Here is a 21,091-nt window from a genome sequence, read left to right as displayed (position 1 = left end):
TGTAAAGCTGAGGTAAGACTGTTTCCAAGTACCTTTGGATTTAGGAATGTGAAATTACTGATATTGGTGACATTCCCCACAGGCACTTAGCAAAACCCTTTGGTGACCTGGGAAAGACTTCCAGACATAGCTTTGAAAACTGAATGGTAGAAATAGCCCGGGCCAGATTTTCTTTGAGTTGCCTTTTTCTTACTCTCCTTTTTGGAGTTTGTAGTTTATAGTCCTGCTCACACACATTCTTACAACACAGTTCTCACCTATGTCCCGATGTGTTTTGATTCACATATGAGAACACCCAGAAATACAGGGATACCTGGTTTTATTGTGCTTGACTGATACTGCATTTTTTGCAAACTGAACATTTGTGGCAACCCTGCCTCAAACATGTGGATCAGTACCATTTTCCCTACAGAATTTGCTAACTTCATGTCTTTGGGTCGCATTTTGGTAATTCTCACAATATTTCAAACATTATTATTATATTTGTTATGATCTGTGATCAATGATCTTTGATGTTACTGCTATAATTTGCCAGAGGCTCAGTTGATAGTTAGCATTTTTAAACAATACAGTTTTTTTAAATTAAGATACTAATGCTGGTTTTTAAGATGTAATGCTATTGCTCACATAACAGACTATAGTATAGCATACATATAACTTTTATATAGATGGGGAAACTAAAAAAGTGTGACTTTTTTTATTGCAATACTTATTTTATTGTGGTGGTCTGGAACTGAACCTGCCATGTTGCCCAGATCAGCCTGTACACAGAACATATGAGCTATGTATGTATGCAGAAGAACTGCCTATATGCAGAAAATGACCTGTCAGTGTTAAATAAATTAAGATAGAAAATTGGCTACAAAGATAAATCAACTAAAGCTACTTTTCTTACATGTAATCTCTGTAAAGATAAATTCCTTTTTGAAGTGCCATTATTGATCTTACAGATTAAGCTTTGAAAGTTTGAAGGTATTCAAATGAGAAAATATGTAAGGTTCCTGGAATATAATCAGTGCTCAGAAAGATTTAATTCTTCTCTGTTTAAAGCTGTGAATTTTAAAAATTTACTAACTGAATTAATTTACAAATGATTAAAAGCATATCTTATGCCCATCATCAATTCCAAATTCCTAAATAGAGAGGAAATCGTCTTTTGAGAAGCTCTCACTAGGGAATCTGCAGTTATGCAAGCTCATTGCTATAAAAAAGCCAGTTTCTGCATACATGCTTTTATTTATTTTTATTGAAGTATAGTTGATTTATAATGTTGTGTTACTTTCAGGTGTATAGCAAAGTTATTCAGATGTATAAATTCTTTTTCCATATAGGTTATTACAAAATACTGAGTATAGTTCCTTGTGCTATATGGTGAAGTGAAGTTGCTTAGTCATGTCCCACTCTTTGTGACCCCATGGACTGTAGCCCACCAGGCTCCTCCATCCATGGATTTTTTCAGGCAAGGGTACTGGAGTGGGTTGCCATTTACTTCTCCAGGGGATCTTCCCGGCCCAGGGATTGAATCCGGGTCTCCCATATTGCAGGCAGATGCTTTACCATCTGAACCACCAGGGAAGCTATGGGGTAGGACCTTTTTTATTTTATATATGGTAATGTGCATGTGCTGTGGATGCTTAGTTGCTCAGTTGTGTCTGACTCTGAGACCCCATGGTCTGTAGCCCACCAGGCTCCTCTGTCCATAGGAATTCTCCAGGCAGGAATACTAGAGTGGGTTTCCATGCCCTCCTCCAGAAGTAGTGCGTGTATGTTACTCCAAAATTCCTAATTTACTACCCCCCTACACCACTTTCCCCTTTGGTAACCATAAATTTGTTTTCTATGTCTGTGAGTCTGTTTCTGTTTTGTAAATAAGTTCATTTGTATCATTTTTTTTTAAGATTCCACATTTAAATAATAATATGATATTTTCTTTGCCTTTGTCTGATTTACTTCACTTAGTATAATCTCTTGGTCCATCCATGTTGCTGCAAATGGTTAACATTTCGTGACTTTTTATGGCTGAGTAGTATTCCCTTTATATATATACCACATCTTCTTTATCCATTCCTCTGTTAATGGACATTTAGTTTGCTTCCATGTCTAGGCTACTTTATATAGTGCTCTGCATACATGTTTATAGCACACAGTGAAAAGCCAACTTTTATAATACAATTTCGTTCCTAACCAGCATTTTACCTGCATTATTGTGATTCTTTTTTAAAAAATTTTTTTATTAAATAAATTTATTTATTTTAATTGGAAGTTAATTACTTTACAATATTGTATTGGTTTTGCCATATATCAACATGAATCTGCCACAGGTATACACGTGTCCCCATCCTGAACCCCACTCCCTCCTCCCTCCCCATACCACCCCTCTGGGTCGTCCCAGTGCACCAGCCCCAAGCATCCAGTATCATGCATCAAACCTGGACTGGTGACTCATTTCATATATGGTATTATACATGTTACAAAGCCATTCTCCCAAATCATCCCACCCTCTCCCTCTCCCACAGAGTCCAAAAGACTGTTCTATACATCAGTGTCTCTTTTGCTGTCTCGTATACAGGGTTATTGTTACCATCTTTCTAAATTCCATATATATGCCTTAGTATACTGTATTAGTGTTTTTCTTTCTGGCTTACTTCACTCTGTATAATAGGCTCCAGTTTCATCCACCTCATTAGAACTGATTCAAATGTATTCTTTTTAATGGCTGAGTAATATTCCACTGTGTATATGTACCACAGCTTCTTATCCATTCATCTGCTGATGGACATCTAGGTTGCTTCCATGTCCTGGCTATTATAAAGAGTGCTGCAATGAACATTGGGGTACACATGTCTCTTTCAATTCTGGTTTCCTTGGTGTGTATGCCCAGCAGTGGGGTTGCTGGGTCATAAGGCAGTTCTATTTCCAGTTTTTTAAGGAATCTCCACACTGTTCTCCATAGTGGCTGTACTAGTTTGCATTCCCACCAACAGTGTAAGAGGCTTCCCTTTTCTCCACACCCTCTCCAGCATTTATTGCTTGTAGACTTTTGGATTGCAGCCATTCTGACTGGTGTGAAATGGTACCTCATAGAGGTTTTGATTTGCATTTCTCTGATAATGAGTGATGTTGAGCATCTTTTCATGTGTTTGTTAGCCATTTGTATGTCTTCTTTGGAGAAATGTCTATTTAGTTCTTTGGCCCATTTTCTGATTGGGTCATTTATTTTTCTGGAATTGAGCTGTAGGAGTTGCTTGTATATTTTTGAGATTAGTTGTTTGTCTGTTGCTTCATTTGCTATTATTTTCTCCCATTCTGAAGGCTGTCTTTTCACCTTGCTTATGGTTTCCTTTGTTGTGCAGAAGCTTTTAAGTTTAATTAGGTCCCATTTGTTTATTTTTGCTTTTATTTCCAATATTCTGGGAGGTGGGTCATAGAGGAGCCTGCTGTGATGTATGTCAGAGAGTGTTTTGCCTATGTTCTCCTCTAGGAGTTTTATAGTTTCTTGTATTACATTTAGATCTTTAATCCATTTTGAGTTTATTTTTGTGTATGGTGTTAGAAAGTGTTCTAGTTTCATTCTTTTACAAGTGGTTGACCAGTTTTCCCAGCACCACTTGTTAAAGAGATTGTTTTTTCTCCATTGTATATTCTTGCCTCCTTTGTCAAAGATAAGGTGTCCATAGCTGTGTGGATTTATCTCTGGGCTTTCTATTTTGTTCCATTGATCAATATTTCTGTCTTTGTGCCAGTACCATACTGTCTTGATGACTGTGGCTTTGTAGTAGAGCCTGAAGTCAGGCAGGTTGATTCCTCCAGTTCCATTCTTCTTTCTCAAGATTGCTTTGGCTATTCGAGGTTTTTTGTATTTCCATACAAATTGTGAAATTATTTGTTCTAGCTCTGTGAAAAATACCATTGGTAGCTTGATAGGGATTGCATTGAATCTATAGATTGCTTTGGGTAGTATACTCATTTTCACTATATTGATTCTACCGATCCATGAACATGGTATATTTCTCCATCTATTAGTGTCCTGTTTGATTTCTTTCACCATATTGTGATTCTTTGATCTTATTTTTAATGTGCCAATTTCTTTATGCCTTGGTTTTAAATAACCAGACTGATACTTGACATGTATCTTTCCAAGGTTTAACTATAAGTATTAATTGGTTTGTAAAATGCCTTTTGAACTGTTCAGATGAAAGGTTCCATATAAATAGCAAATGTTGTTTGTGTTGTTGTTGATTTTATTATATGTGTTTTCCCTACTGGCTACTGTCTCTGAGGACACTGAGATGAGTGTTTTACAATTTTAAAATGATTCCTTTCAAGACAGAACATAACCAAGGCATTTAATACCTTGAAGTGATTTAGTTTCTCTATCAGAGAATGTGTGTGTGCTCAGTCGCTCAGTCGTGTCTGACTCTTTGCAACCCTATGGACTTTAGCCTGCCATTCTCCTCTGTCCATGGGATTCTCCAGGCAAGAATCCTGGAGTGGGTTGCCATTTTCTACTCCAGGGAATCTTTCCAACCTAGGGATTGAACCTAAGTCGTTGACGTCTCCTGCATTGGCAAGCAGGTTCTTTACCACCAGTGCTACCTGGGAAGCCCAGAGAATAAGCCCTTTTAAATAACAGAACTCTGGGAAAATGTATACTTATTTATATGTAACAGTTCTGATTTGATTTGTTGATATCTTTATGAAATTATCCACAAAATTCTCAAGGTTCAAAATATGCTGCTGCTGCTGCTAAGTCGCTTCAGTCGTGTCCGACTCTGTGAGACCCCATAGACGGCAGCCCACCAGGCTCCCCCGTCCCTGGGATTCTCTAGGCAAGAACACTGGAGTGGGTTGCCATTTCCTTCTCCAATGCATGAAACTGAAAAGTGAAAGTGAAGTCGCTCAGTTGTGTCCGACCCTCAACGACCCCATGGACTGCAGCCTACCAGGCTCCTCCATCCATGGGACTTTCCAGGCAGGAGTACTGGAGTGGGGTGCCGTTGCAGACAGTAGTAATAAAAACTAAAGATTTATTTCTTATGGAACACTTAGGCAGCTTCTGATTTTTTGTTGCTAGTAGATTGATTCTGTTATTTTTAACTCTTCTTTGGACCAGGGGATCTCAAGCCAAAGACATTTGTCAATGTCTGACATTTTTGGTTGACAGTTTAGGGGTGCTTCTGGCCTCTAGTGGGTAGAGTCAATGGCTACTGCTAAACATCCTACAATACACAGGACAGCCTCCCACCCTATAACAATGAAGTATTTAAACAAAAATGTCAATAGTGCCATGGTTGAAAAATGTATAGATTATATTCAATATTCAATATAGAGCTTTTAAAATTCATCTTCAACCACCAGGGTTTCTCCCAGGTTTGTTGCATGTTGTTAGTTCTTAATCCCTCCTGGGTCTCTTCACAGGTTGGCATCGTGGGAAGAACAGGAGCTGGAAAAAGTTCTTTCATTGCTGCCCTCTTTAGATTGTCAGAGCCTGAAGGTAGAGTTTGGATTGATAAGATCTTGATAACCGAAATTGGACTTCATGATTTAAGGAAGAAAATGTCAATCATACCTCAAGTATGTACATCAGAACATTCTCACATGTTCTTTTCATCCAGTATCTAAGTTTAATTGCTTTTAATTTGATTGATTTTAAAAATGAACGAAAGGGTTAATATTTTCCCCCTCAGTAGAGCATATTTTTAACAGCAGGTATTTTCAACAGATACTTTAATCAGAAACCAGGTTTTGTTGTTTGTTTTTTTGGTTTTTGTGTATGTGATTTAATAACTTACCCAGATAGATTTCTAGACTCAAAATTTTGCCAAATGCCACAATCTTATCCACTGATAACACACAATTCTGAGAACAATATGATAAATGATTTAGCACTGGAGAGGAGTCTATAGGGAAACACAGATTATGTCTTACTGATGGAAATTTGCTATGGGAAATAAAGTTAACTTTTTAAAGGTGATTATCTCCCTGCAGGGCTTTTTGTGAAACTGTGGGGCTTTAAGAATTACAGAGTGTATGGATGCTTTGGGGAGACTTTAATAAATGAGTGATTAATAAAAGATTTTAATGAGGCAAGCAAATCACTTCAGCATTCTTGCGTTGAGAACCCAATGAATAGTATGAAAAGGCAAAAAGATATGACACTGAAAGATGAACCCCTCAGGTCAGTAGGTTTCCAATATGCTACTGGAGAAGAGTGGAGAAATAGGTCCAGAAGGAATAAAGAGGCTGAACCAAAGTGGAAGCAACGCCCAGTTGTGGATGTGTCTGGTGGTAAAAGTAAAGTCTGATGCTGTAAAGAACAGTATTGCATAGGAACATGGAATGTTAGGTTCATGAATCAAGGTATATTGGAAGTGGTCATACAGGAGATGGCAAGACTGAACATCACATTTTAGAAATCAGTGAACTAAAATGGATGGGAATAGGTGAATTTAATTCAGATGACCATTATATCTACTACTGTGGGCAAGAATCTCTTAGAAGCAATGGAGTAGCCTTCATAATCAACAAAAGAGTCTGAAATGCAGTACTTGGGTGCAGTCTCAAAAATGACAGAATGCTCTTGGTTAGTTTCCAAGGCAAACCATTCTACATCACAGTAATCTAAGTCTATGCCCCAACCACTAACACTGAAGAAGGTGAAGCTGAACGGTTCTATGAAGATCTACAAGACCTTCTAGAACTAACACCAAAAAAAGATGTCTTTTTCATCAAAATCATTGCAGATGGTGGCTGCAGCCATGAAATTAAAAGACACTTGCTCCTTGGAAGAAAAACTATGACAAACCCAGACAGCATATTAAAAAGCAGAGACATCACTTTGCTGACAAAGGTCTGTATAGAAAAAGCTATGGTTTTTCTAGTAGTCATGCACAGATGTGAGAGTTGGACCATAAAGAAGGATGAGCACTGAAGATTTGATGCTTTCAAACTGGGGTTTTGGAGAAGATGCTTGAGAGTCTCTTCAACAACAAGGAGATCAAGCCAGTCAATCCTAAAGGAAATCAACTCTGAATATTCATTGGAAGGACCGATGCCGAAATTGAAACTCCAATACTTTGGCCACTTGATGTGAAGAACTGACTGTTTAGAAAAACTCTGATGCTGGGAAAGATTGCAGGAAGGTGGAAAAGGGGGTGACAGAGGATGAGATGGTTGGATGGCATCATTGACCCAAAGGACATGAGTTTGAGCAAACTCTGGGAGATAGTGAAGATAGTGAAAGCCTGGTGTGCTGCAGTCTATGGGGTCACAAAGAGTCAGACACAATTTAGTGACTGAACAACAACAGCAACAAGCAGGCAAGCAGTAGAGAATAGTGAAGAAGAATATGGGATATGGAATTCCATCTCTGTGTACCTCAATTTTCTCTCCCTTACAAGGCAGCTAACAAGTACCAACTCCTTGAACTATTGTGAGGACTTAATAGGTCTGTGTATAGAATGCTTCATATAAAACCAGTATCTGGCTGCTGTGATCATGGAAAGTTGAATTGACCATTTCTTCTTGGTCTCTGATTCTGTTTTCCTTTGTTTTGGTTCCTAAAGAAGTATAATTTTCAGGAAATATCTTGGCGATTCTCTAGAATGTAACAAAAGTGAATAAGTATAGATCAAAACAGGAAGATATTTCTTCTAGTGCTATGTCTTAAGCTTGAACAGTATCAGTTTAGAAACAAGTTTATTCACTTATGTGTCATGGGCTAATAAATGACAGAAGATACTAAAAATCTTAGCCCTCCCCAGTCAAGAGTCCTTTCTCTTTACAATGTCTTGCTGACTACAGAGATGCAGAGAGTCTGTTGACTTGATTACTTAAAGTTACTTGTCTGAATGCAAAAGGCTTATATCCCCCTTCCCCAAAGGAGTAGGAAGCAGTGATGCTTGTACCTCAACACCCTGATTTAGGGAACCTAGGAAGCTGAGAGGACATTCTGCAGAGGGGGAGCCCAAGGCTGTTCCTTTGAGTTGCCCTACTCAGGTGAGCCAGGCCCACAGCATCTTTCCTGGCTCCCTGCTCCCTGTGATCCTGGGAGCAGCAGCGAGCTTCTAGGATCATCTCTCTCTCTCTCTACCCTCTAAGCTCATCCCCATCACCTTTGACCCCACCACGAGCAAGTCAGAACTGGGGGAGATGTGATAGGACCAAGGGCCTGCATAGGAGCCAGAGGCAGGGAAATGGTGTCATAGATCATCAATCCTGGAGTCATGGGGGGTGGCAGGAAGCTTTCAGAAACAAATACTATATTCTTAAGAAAGTACTCCTCAATTTGTGTTCAAAATTTCAGGAATAAGTAAAAACTGAAAGCACTTCCTAGGTACTTTCCTTAAACAACAGGGGGCTGAAGTGTATGCATCCTTTATGCTCATGATGTGAAGTAGTTATGTTCCCCAGAAAGAACACCATGGAGTGATTACATTCAAGTAGTAGCTGCTTATCTAAAAGAATCTTAAAAAACGGATTTCAAAACTTCTTTGGATGACTCTGCATCTAGAGACCCTTATGCTGTTGGCACAAAGAAAGTGTTTTCGGTTGAAGAGAGATTCCTTGCAAATTGAGTGTTTATGATTACAGACCAAGGGTTGGCACAAATCAGCACAGATCTGTTTATTATGATTAAACAGATTCATTTTTATATGTAATAGGTTTTTGAAAAATCAAGGCAAAAGTTAGGAATTTTTAAAAAATAGCCCACTCTGCTCTTTTGGTATTTCTATTTCCTGAGTGTTCTCCAGTAGGTTGAAAGAGGTAAACCAGAGCTATCTCTCTCTAAGACATCCCAAATCCCTGGCTTTCTTTCCCCCTTTTTCCTCATTGAGAACAAAACTCAGAAGAGGTGGATGTTCTATTACTAGACTCTAGACCAATGCAGTCAGAAGTCTTTGTTAAATCCCTTTGAACTGCTCCCTGGAGCTACCAAAAGAGAACTTTACAGGACTTATATTCATTTCTTTTGCTGGCAAACAATATTCTTTCTTCTGAATATGGACGATGATCAGTTCATTTAGAGGCTGCTGCTGCTAAGTCTCTTCAGTTGTATCTGATTCTTTGTGACCCCATGGACTGTAGCCTGCCAGGCTCCTCTGCCCATGGGATTCTCCAGGCAAGAATGCTGGAGTGCCATTTCCTCCTTCAGGGGATCTTCCTGAGTCAGGGGTTAAACTCGTTTAGAGGCTACAGGATTAAAAAAAAAAAAAAAAAAAGAAGAAGAAGAAGAAGAAGAAGCAGCAAACTAAGATTTTAAAACAACTCTGGGTCCTTATTCTTGAAACAGGGAGATGAGCTGCACCTTAAAGGTTCTCAGATTAGAAATGAGGACAGAGCTTTTAGGACTCGAGGAAGCAGCAGCTATAGTTACACTACATAAACATTAGTGGAGGGCAGTTTCCTGGTTTGGTACTGAAATCATTAAAATTGTTGTTCTGTATCTGCCCCATTTGTAACCACTTGTATGATTTTTGTCTGGGTCCCAGGCTGTTTTAAGCATCAGGTTAGTGGGCAGGGCTTCTTTGTAAGATAATGAGAGTCTTATCCTGTAGAAGCATATAAAAAAGGTTCAGTAAGACTGAGGTTTTCAGGTTTGCAGTTGTGTTGAGGGCTTATCAATTTGCTACACTACATGCTGTGATTCAGAGTGGCCATTTTTGTGTCACATGTCTAATATGAACTTACAGTAGTAACAAGGGAAAAATTACTACTAACTATGGTATCGAGATTGCCGGGAGAAATATCAATAACCTCAGATATGCAGATGACACCACCCTTATGGCAGAAAGTGAAGAGGAACTCAAAAGCCTCTTGATGAAAGTGAAAGTGGAGAGTGAAAAGTTGGTTTAAAGCTCAACATTCAGAAAACGAAGATCATGGCATCCGGTCCCATCACTTCATGGGAAATAGATGAGGAAACAGTGGAAACAGTGTCAGACTTTAGTTTTTTGGGCTCCAAAATCACTGCAGATGGTGACTGCAGCCATGAAATTAAAAGACGCTTACTCCTTGGAAAGAAAGTTATGTCCAACCTAGATAGTATATTCAAAAGCTGAGACATTACTTTGCCAACAAAGGTTCGTCTAGTCAAGGCTATGGTTTTTCCTGTGGTCATGTATGGATGTGAGAGTTGGACTGTGAAGAAGGCTGAGCACTGAAGAATTGATGCTTTTGAACTGTGGTGTTGGAGAAGACTCTTGAGAGTCCCTTGGACTGCAAGGAGATCCAACCAGTCCATTCTGAAGGAGATCAGTCCTGGGATTTCTTTGGAAGGAATGATGCTAAAGCTGAAACTCCAGTATTTTGGCCACCTCATGTGAAGAGTTGACTCATTGGAAAAGACTCTGATGCTTTTGAGGGAGGGATTGGGGGCAGGAGGAGAAGGGGACGACAGAGGATGAGATGGCTGGATGGCATCACTGACTCGATGGACGTGAGTCTGAGTGAACTCCGGGAATTGATGATGGACAGGGAGGCCTGGTGTGCTGCGGTTCATGGGTTTGCAAAGAGTTGGACACAACTGAGCGACTGAACTGATTTTATGAAGGGTTACATTGTAACAGTATCAACTTTATACCATGATGAAAAACAGGTCTAAAGTTAGCACTCCATTTAAAATGCTATATTGACGAAGAGCATTTGTTTTCCTGACTCTGCTGTGCCAGCTAACTCTTATTGTTGTTGTTCAGTTGTTATGTCCAACACTTTGCAACATCATGGACTGTAGCACACCAGGCTCCTCTAACTGTTTAATTCTTATTAAATGAGATTTAATTGTGTACCTTCAGAAAGAATATACTTAGACCAACAAATTTAGTGTATATATAAGAAGTTTTTATGCTCTACTGTAAATCTCTACACTGAAGTGTTCTGCCTGTACACATCTTTATAATGATTATTTATAAGATAAGTTTATTTACTTCATTGCCTAGAGGTACTGTAGTACCTGATACTGTAATAATAATACCTGTTTTTATTACTTTGGTCCTTATCTGCCCCTGCATATGTGTCTACTGTGACACTTTTACAGTCAGTTCCACCATTCATGTTTTAATAGATAATTCTTTTTATTCAATAAGCTTTGATGAAAATTTTACTGATTTTGAGATATATATTTGGCATGTCAAACAAAGGGAAATACTCTTATTTACTAAACTCTGTTCTTCCATCTACTACAGCTAAATGAACACACATATCTCTCAATATGTCCTTTTAAACTGGCAGTATAGATGTAAGTGGGTGCCCATATTGCAATGGGAAATGCTTAAATTTAATTTTTAGTTTTAGTTGCTCAGTCTCAGCAAGGAGAGATAAGAAAGCCTTCCTCAGTGATCAGTGCAAAGAAGTAGAGGAAAACAATGGAATGGGAAAGACTAGAGATCTCTTCAAGAAAATTAGAGATACTGAGGGAACATTTCATGCAAAGATGGGCACAATAAATGACAGAAATGGTAGGGACCTAACAGAAGCAGAAGATATAAAGAAGAGGTGGCAAGAATACACAGAAGAACTATACAAAAAAGATCTTCATGACCCAAAGAATCACAATGGTGTGATCTTCCACCTAGAGCCAGACATCCTGGTGTGAAGTTAAGTGGACCTTAGGAAGCATCATTATGAAAGAAGTCAGTGGAGGTGATGGATGGAATTCCAGTTGAGCTATTTCAAATCCTAAAAGATGATGCTGTTAGAGTGCTGCACTCAATATGCCAACAAATTTGGAAAACTCAGCAGTGGCTACAGGACTGGAAAGGGTCAATTTTCATTCAAATTCAAAGAAAGGCAATGCCAAAGAATGCTCATACTACTGCACAATTGCACTCATCTCACATGCTAGCAAAGTAATGCTCAAAATTCTCCAAGCCAGGCTTCGACAGTAAGTGAACTGTGAAATTCTAGATGTTAAAGCTGGATTTAGAAAAGGCAGAGGAACCAGAGATCAAATTGCCAGCATCTGTTGGATCATTGAAAAAGCAAAAGAGTTCCAGAAAAACGTCTACTTCTGCTTTATTGACTATGCCAAAACCTTTCATTGTGTGGATCACAACAAACTCTGGAAAATTCTTAAAGAAATGGGAATACCAGACCACCTTACTTGCCTCCAGAGAAATCTGTATGCAGGTCAAGAAGCAACAGTTAGAACTGGACATGGAACAACAGATTGGTTCCAAACCAGGAACGGAGTATGTCAAGGTTATATATTGTCACCCTGCTTATTTAACTTGTATGCAGAGTATATCATGAAAAATGACAGGCTGGATGAAGCAGAAGCTGGAATCAAGATTGCCAGGAGAAATATCAATAACCTCAGATATGCAGATGACACCACCCTTAGGGCAGAAAGCAAAGGAGAGCTAAAGCAGCCCTTGATGAAAGTGAAAAAGGAGAGTGAAAAAGTTGGCTTAAAACTCAACATTCAGAAAACTAAGATCATGACATCTGATCCTATCACTTCATGACAAATAGATGGGGAAACAATGGAAACAGTGAGAGACTTTATTTTTTTGGGCTCCAGAATCACTGCAGATGGTGATTATAGCCATGAAATTAAAAGACACTTGCTCCTTGGAAGAAAAGCTATGACCAACCTAGACAGCATATTAAAAAGCAGAGACATGACTTTGCCACAAAAAGTCTGTCTAGTCAAAGCTATGGTTTTTCCAGTAGTTATGCATAGATGTGAAACTTGGAGTATAAAGAAATCTGAACACAAAAGAATGGATGCTTTTGAACTGTGGTGTTGGATAAGACTCTTGAGAGTCCCTTGGACTGCAAGGAGATCAAACCAGTCCATCCTAAAGGAAATCAGCCCTGGATATTCATTGGAAGGACTGATGCTGAAGTTGGAACTCCAATACTTTGGCCACCTGATGCGAAGAACTGACTCATTTGAAAAGGCCCTGATGCTGGGAAAGATTGAAGGCAGGAAGAGGAGGGGATGACAGAAGATGATTGCATCACTGACTCGATGGACATGAGTTTGAGTAAGCTCTGGGAGTTGGTGAAGGGCAGGGTAGGAGGAGGGATGACAGAAGATGATTGCATCACTGACTCAATGGACATGAGTTTGAGTAAGCTCTGGGAGTTGGTGAAGGGCAGGGTAGCCTGGTGTTTTGCAGCAGTCCATGAAGTCACAAAGAGTTGGACATAACTGAGTGATTGAACTGAATTGAACTGATTTGCAAGCTTGCTATTAACGATTGTAGTAAACTTTGTTTGTTTTCTTTCTTTCTTTCTTTTTTTTTTTGCATTTTAAATTTGTTCTCTAAAAATTGGAATGAAATGAAAAGAGACTGCAGTAATAACATTCTCTATTTTGTTGTATTTAGGACCCTATTGTGTTCACTGGAACAATGAGGAAAAATCTGGATCCCTTTAATAAGTATACAGATGAGGAACTATGGAATGTCTTAGAAGAGGTAATTTATTAAATATGATAAACTTGTTAGCATCAATATCTCATGTGTGTACATTTAAAAGCATTGTAGGTAATTAAGGGAGCTTAACAGTTTAATTGACTTCATTTAACTCCTAGGAGAATATTGATGACATGGATGTACTTAAAATGTGTGTATGATGAAATGAGTAAATATGAAAACCAACAGTATAATTCATCATGTTTCCATTTTACCTTTTCCCCTAGAACCCAAAGCAATTAGATACATTACATTTCTTGCCCTTCAGTGCAGTTCAGTTCAGTCGCTCAGTTGTGTCCGACTCTTTGTGACCGCATGAATCACAGCATGCCAGGCCTCCCTGTCCATCACCAACTCCCGGAGTTCATTCAAACTCATGTCCATTGAGTCGGTGATGTCATCCAGCCATCTCATCCTCTGTCGTCCCCTTCTCCTCCTGCCCCCAATCCCTCCCAGCATCAGGGTCTTTTCCAATGAGTTAGCTCTTCGCATGAGGTGGCCAAAGTATTGGAGTTTCAGCTTTAGCATCATTCCTTCCAAAGAACACCCAGGACTGATCTCCTTTAAGATGGACTGGTTGGATCTCCTTGCAGTCCAAGGGACTCTCAAGAGTCTTCCCCAACACCACAGTTCAAAAGCATCAATTCTTCCGTGCTCAGCTTTCTTTATAGTCCAACTCTCACATCCATACATGAACCACTGGAAAAACCGTAGCCTTGACTAGATGGACTTTTGTTGGCAAAGTAATATCTCTGCTTTTGAATATGCTATCTAGGTAGGTCATAACTTTCCTTCCAAGGAGTAAGCGTCTTTAATTTTTATTTTTTTAAATTTTTTAACTTTACAATATTGTATTGGTTTTGCCATATATCAACATGAATCCGCCACAGGTATACATGTGTTCCCCATCCTGAACCCTCCTCCCTCCTCCCTCCCCGTACCATCCCTCTGGGTCATCCCAGTGCACCAGCTCTCAGCATCCAGTATCGTGCATCGAACCTGGACTGGCGACTCGTTTCATATATGATATTATACATGTTTCAATGCCATTCTCCTAAATTATCCCACCCTCTCCCTCTCCCATAGAGTCCATAAGACTGTTCTATACATCAGTGTCTCTTTTGCTGTCTCGTATACAGGGTTATTGTTACCATCTTTCTAAATTCCATATACATACGTTAGTATACTGTATTGGTGTTTTTCTTTCTGGCTTATTTCACTCTGTATAATAGGCTCCAGTTTCATCCACCTCATTAGAACTGATTCAAATGTATTCTTTTTAATGGCTGAGTAATACTCCATTGTGTATATGTACCAAAGCTTTTTTATCTATTCAACTACTGATGGACATCTAGGTTGCTTCCATGTCCTGGCTATTATAACAGTGCTGAGATGAACATCGGGGTATACACGTCTCTTTCAATTCTGGTTTCCTCAGTGTGTATGCCCAGCAGTGGGGTTGCTGGGTCATAAGGCAGTTCTATTTCCAGTTTTTTAGGGAATGTCCATACTGTTCTCCCTAGTGGCTGTACTAGTTTGCATTCCCACTAACAGTGTAAGAGGGTTCCCTTTTCTCCACACCCTCTCCAGCATTTATTGCTTGTAGACTTTTGGATCGCAGCCATTCTGACTGGTGTGAAATGGTACCTCATAGTGGTTTTGATTTGCATTTCTCTGATAATGAGTGATGTTGAGCATCTTTTCATGTGTTTGTTAGCCATCTGTATGTCTTCTTTGGAGAAATGTCTATGTAGTTCTTTGGCCCATTTTTTTGATTGGGTCATTTATTTTTCTGGAGTTGAGCTGTAGGAGTTGCTTGTATATTTTTGAGATTAGTTGTTTGTCTGTTGCTTCATTTGCTATTATTTTCTCCCATTCTGAAGGCTGTCTTTTCACCTTGCTTATAGTTTCCTTTGTTGTGCAGAAGGTTTTAAGTTTAATTAGGTCCCATTTGTTTATTTTTGCTTTTATTTCCAATATTCTGGGAGGTGGCTCATAGAGGATCCTGCTGTGATGTATGTCGGAGAGTGTTTTGCCTATGTTCTCCTCTAGGAGTTTTATAGTTTCTGGTCTTATGTTTAGATCTTTAATCTATTTTGAGTTTGTTTTTGTGTATGGTGTTAGGAAGTGTTCTAGTTTCATTCTTTTACAAGTGGTTGACCAGTTTTCCCAGCACCACTTGTTAAAGAGATTGTCTTTTCTCCATTGTATATTCTTGCCTCCTTTGTCAAAGATAAGGTGTCCATAGGTGCATGGATGGCTGTAATCACCATTTGCAGTGATTTTGGAGCCCCCCAAAATAAAGTCTGGCACTGTTTCCACTGTTTCCCCATCTATTTCCCATGAAGTGATGGGGCCAGATGCCATGATCTTAGTTTTCTGAATGTTGAGCTTTAAGCCAAATTTTTCACTCTCCTCTTTCTTGTCTTTAGTAGAACACTAAACTAGAAGGTAAAATTATGTGTTCAAATTCTACTAGTGACCTAGTGAATTAATTACCTTAATTTGCAACATTCATTTTTATTCATTTGATCTTAGGAAGTATCTACTTTGTGGAGATATCAGTTGTTTTTCATTATTAACAGAAAGATAATTGAGATCATGCCAGTAACATGGTATGAAATTTCATAAGAAAGAGTTTATTAAAGGTATATTATACATTTGAAAAGTGATAATTATTTATTAGCAGCTGCATCATTCAATGCTGCAGAGCATATGCTGGTCGCAGAACTCTGGAGCTTTTGCTGAGGCTTTGTATTAAGTTCATTTCTAGAGGATTTTCTATTATTTATGTCATGTTTCTCTTTGACCCACTACTTTGAACCTCCTCAGTCTTGCATGAAAAGGATTTTGACTGTTGAGGTGCTCTAATTATTTTTGTGGGTTTTCCATAGTTTTGCAAATTTATTCTAAGGTACTGATGGCAGAAACTCTACCTAGACTTCTAAACAATAGGCAGACTTCTAGGCTCTAATAGATAATACCTAGCCAGGTCTTTTGCCTTGAAAAAGTATGTGTTGCACAAATAGGCACTGAATATTTACTTTCTCTCATTTTAGAGAATTGTATCTTATTTCTTAAAAAAATTTTTTTGTCAAAAATACCAGACAGCAATTGCTCACATTGTTGTTTAGAATCAGTGTTTTTATCTTTTGGTGTCACTCTTCCAGGGATAGCACTGAGATGTGTAATTCATAGAGGGCCTTTGACTATGAGTCAGCAGATTTGGAGGTCTGAGAATTTCCTGCCAGTAATTCTGGTTTCTCAAGGTTGTCAGCACTGGGTCTTTACACACCCACCCTGCTTTCCAGCAATTGTGGGAATTTTATTTTCCTAAATCAGGCTGGTTACTTCACCTTATCCTAATTGGAAAACAGTGGGCCTCTGATTCATTTAAGTTTGTAAGTTTTTCTACAGTGAAATTCTAGAGGAAAGAGGTGGGGAGAACAATAAACCACTAAGTGTAAATAAAGGTAGGATGATAGACTGCTCTCGCGGTCATAGGATGCATTTACTGGTGAAATTGGGACACATTTTAAACAGGAAGCTCTGGTATATCCCTGTTTATTTCTGAGCTTGAGATGTCTCTTCAGAGATTCTCAGAAAAATTACTTTAAAATTTTAGAAAACATTATTCCATGGACAGAAAAGAAATGTTAGTTGGAGACAAATCCTGTTAAAAACTCTCTTAGAACTTGGCCCTAACTTGTTAATTCACCTGAAGGAGCTAAAATTAAAATAAAATTTAGTAGCCTCTCAATTCTAAAATGATGAGTGGTACATGATACTAAGATCTACATTTATTTAGACTACATTTGGAACTTTCCATTACCAGAAATAAATATGAGTTTATGTCACAAAGTGAAGTGTGTGGTTTCTGTGTATTGCTTCTGAAATTAACCCTATTATTTTAGTGATATATCTTAAAGTGAGAAATCATCCCATCATTGTGTTCCTCTGGAAATTATTTCTTTATGTCCTTTGTATATATTGTTTACCAATCTTCACTGGAAAACATGTAAATCTCATAAAGAAATAATTCCTAGAGGAACACCATGATGGGATGATTTCTCAGTCTAAGCAATGAGGTCAGTTTTTAGGTGGATTAAAAACCCCAGTCATTGCTTTATAAATAAAGCCAAAGTGAAGCTGTCAATCAAAACTAATACAGTTGACCTGAGAGTAAGAGGGCACCCATTTTACTCTTTAAGAACTTTAACTAAAGGAAAAGATGTTTTTTAAATTTTTTAAAAGTCCTCTATTTCTGCCTCCTCATCCTCTCCTGTTAGAGATGGACATCCATAAAGGAGATAGCCCTATGGATGCTGTCCCTCTCATCTTGGTTATTTTTCAAAATATGTTAAAAATATGTTTTTCAATTTCTGAAAAATAGCCAACTTACTATACACTGAAGAATGTTCTTTAGAAGTTAGAGCATCTAAAAAAACAGCAGCAGCTCTACATATATATAGAGTAGTGCTTAAAGATGGAGCACTTTATCACTCAAAGATTAAAAGAGCACAGTAGATAAAACTCTGGAAATGAATCAGCAGTGTGTTGCTTCCACTGAAAAAACAAAACAGTTTTGATCCAGGAGTTTACAATTGAGAATATAGTATGTCATGTCAAAACTGTGCAGATAACATCCAGTTATGTGAACCGTTGATAGTATCTCTGTTAAAATACAAGTATGTCTCATTACACAGGAAGCCAAGATACAGAAATCTGGGCATCAGCAACCTGTACACGCGGTTCAGTCCTTGCTATGGCAACAGGTCACAGGCCCATTTCCCAGGGCCTTGTATTTAGGTGAACAAGCTCCCCTTTACTTCATTTACTGCTGGCTCTGCTCTGGTAATAGCTCTTCCCCATTTGCTGATTGCATTTCACTGTCTCTTTCCAGCCCACACCAGCCTTTCGTTTTGAAAAGTAAGGTTTCACAAAATGTGGAAACCATCTTACATCTGTGTTAACCTTCTGTGAGGGACATTGGCACCTGGTTGAGAAAGATGGTTTATTTACTAGGTTATTTGAAAGTGTTTATGATGATGGAACTGAGGTGTCCTATACATTCAGCTTATTATTTTCAGTTTTGCTGTAGATTATTATTTTCCCAAGCTCAAAAATGATCTGAACTATTCTATACAAGATATGTAATTTCAAATAGTGCTATTTTCTCTGTTTTTCTTAAATTACCAACTTTTTAAAAAAAGGTTTCCATAGTTTAAAGTTAGATATTATGATATCTTGGGGCCAGTTAATTGTTGTTATAAGGAATATATTTCTTTTAAAATGATATTTAATGAGAAAATAGTATTATATAAAATTATGTATGGATTTATTTCCTATCTTATAGAAACAGGTTATGTCACAAGATAAGATGCACTTGTCACTTCATTCATACTTCCAACAAATGTGTATTGAGAGTTTTTTGGATAGGCAATGTTGCAGATTCTGGGGCTATCACAGTTACCAGAAGAGACAAAGTCTCTATCCTTTTGGAGTTTATCTTCTTATAGAGAAGGTAAAAAGCAAACCACCAGTGTGTGTGTAATAAAGTCTCAGTACTGAAGCATGCAGGGAGAAGAATAAAGTAGAACATGAGGAGAGGATAGCTGACAGCATTATTAAAAATGGGCCATATCTGTTGATCTCTTCATATCAACCTCTGTTGTACATTCTACACATACTGACTCACATTATACTCTAACAATGTTAGGAGGAAGGAAGGAATACTACAATATTACAATATTATAGTCTTATTTAGAGTTTAGGAAGCTAAGATAGATTAAGCTCAGGAAATTGCCCAGTTGACAGACCAGGCAGGACTTATGCCTAGGCTGTCTAGGTTCAAGGTCCCAATTTTCTGTTTTAAAACTTTCAAATCACAGGAATATGCAAGGAATGGTATGATGAACATATATATAACTTCACCAAAATTCACCAGTTGTTGATATTTTTTCTGTATTTGCTTTCTCTCTTCTATCATCCATATTTTGCTGAACTGTTTGAAAGTAAGTTGCAGAAAATTTTTTTTAAAGTTGCAACTCATCCTAAATATGTAAACATACACTTTTTAAAAACAAGAACATTCACCTACATAACATTATACTAATATCTCACTCAAGAAATTTAATAGTAATATTACACTATTGGGCTTCTCTGATAGCTCAGTTGGTAAAGAATCTGCCTGCAATGCAGGAGACCCCAGTTGGATTCCTCGGTCTGGAAGGTCCACTGGAAAAGGGATAGGCTACCCACTCCTGTATTCTTGGGCTTCCCTTGTGGCTCAGCTTGTGAAGAATCCACCTGCAATGCAGGATACCTGGGTTCGATCCTTGAGTTGGGAAGATCCCCGGAGAAGGGAAAGTTTACCTACTCCAGTATTCTGGCCTGGAGAATTCTATGGACTGTTGTCCATGGGGTCTCAAAGAGTTGGCTACGACTGAGCGACTTCCACTTCACTTCACTGCATTACAATATTTGATATGTTTTCAGATTCTCCAGTTGTAACTCCTAGTTATTGTTTACTGTCTCTTTTGTCTTTTTTCCATTCAAATAATTATAACTTGATTATATGATTACACTACAAAAGGTCTTCATATTTATAGCATTGTCAACTATCTCTGATCCATAAATGAAATTAGAGTCTCAGAAAACCATGTGTTCTGGAAAGCATTTTCACCTCACAACAGCTTATTCCTTGTCAGGCATATGTAGACAACTTGAAGGAAAGTAAAAAACCAGATTAGTGATGAGATATCACCTGAATCACCAGTAGGTTTGAGGTTATTTCCTCACAGTCATGATGTCAGTCTTAAGAAAGACCAATTTGCATTTACAAGGATTACCAAAGTCAACTAAGAAGGAAAGTGAGAAAGTCTTGCCATTGTTACACTCTTATCAGTCCCATCACTTGAGTTTAGATTTATGGAATATGTTTCATAGGATATTCAGTAAGTCCTCTTATTTGTAATGAGGTGGCGGAGGTGGGGGTGATTAAGCTGACCTTCATTTTATAATTTTCACTGGAGCCACTTATCTCATAATCCATATCTTATCCTTCAGATTTTGCATATCTTTCATGCTATCACTAAATACTAATACCATGTTTAATCCTTACTCAGAATTCCCATTTCTACGGATTAGACTTTCATAAGGAAAGCAATTCAGGATAACATTCATGGAAGTACTACAGCATTTAGGATACCATGAAAACATTGCCCACTCACCCTGGTGTTTTGTAATTTGTAACTACAAATAATTTGTAATTCTGTGTATGCTAATTGGCCATCACTCATCAATCTTTAATCCTTTAATTTGAAGTGTATTTACTCTCTATTCTTTAATTTCAAGCACAGTCTGAATTTTGTTCTTAATCTATAATATTTCTCCAAAACAAATATTCACTGACCCCTGCAACTCAATATAGTTTCAGATTATCTTTGGCAGTTAAAAAGTTGATTCTTTAATCTTGCAATTTTGATTTTATGAGGATAGATTAATACAAATACCACCTATACCCATAGTCTGGGGGAAATAACTTCTTGTGTCGTGGTCTTGTTTTCCTGAGTTTTCACTGAAAAACATTTATGAAATTCTTCAAAGAAGACATACAGATGGCCAACAGACACATGAAAAGATGCTCAGCATTATTAATTATTAGAGAA

General features: G+C 38.1%; 1 protein-coding gene across 1 annotated transcript in view; it reads left to right on the top strand.

Moving 5' to 3' along the window:
- Window positions 1-21,091, top strand: part of LOC102395698 (ATP-binding cassette sub-family C member 4-like) — a 312,677-nt gene that overhangs the window by 257,604 nt on the left and 33,982 nt on the right. The window contains exons 26-27 of the mRNA XM_045162476.1: window positions 5,419-5,574; window positions 13,335-13,424. Of these exons, the coding sequence (XP_045018411.1) occupies window positions 5,419-5,574; window positions 13,335-13,424 (246 nt within the window). The remainder of the gene's footprint in view (window positions 1-5,418; window positions 5,575-13,334; window positions 13,425-21,091) is intronic.

The sequence above is a fragment of the Bubalus bubalis genome, chromosome 13, assembly GCF_019923935.1.
Source record: "Bubalus bubalis isolate 160015118507 breed Murrah chromosome 13, NDDB_SH_1, whole genome shotgun sequence".
Classification (NCBI taxonomy): domain Eukaryota; kingdom Metazoa; phylum Chordata; class Mammalia; order Artiodactyla; family Bovidae; genus Bubalus; species Bubalus bubalis.
The sequence above is the reverse complement of the archived record's forward strand: the minus strand, read 5'-3'. Positions and strand labels throughout refer to the sequence as shown.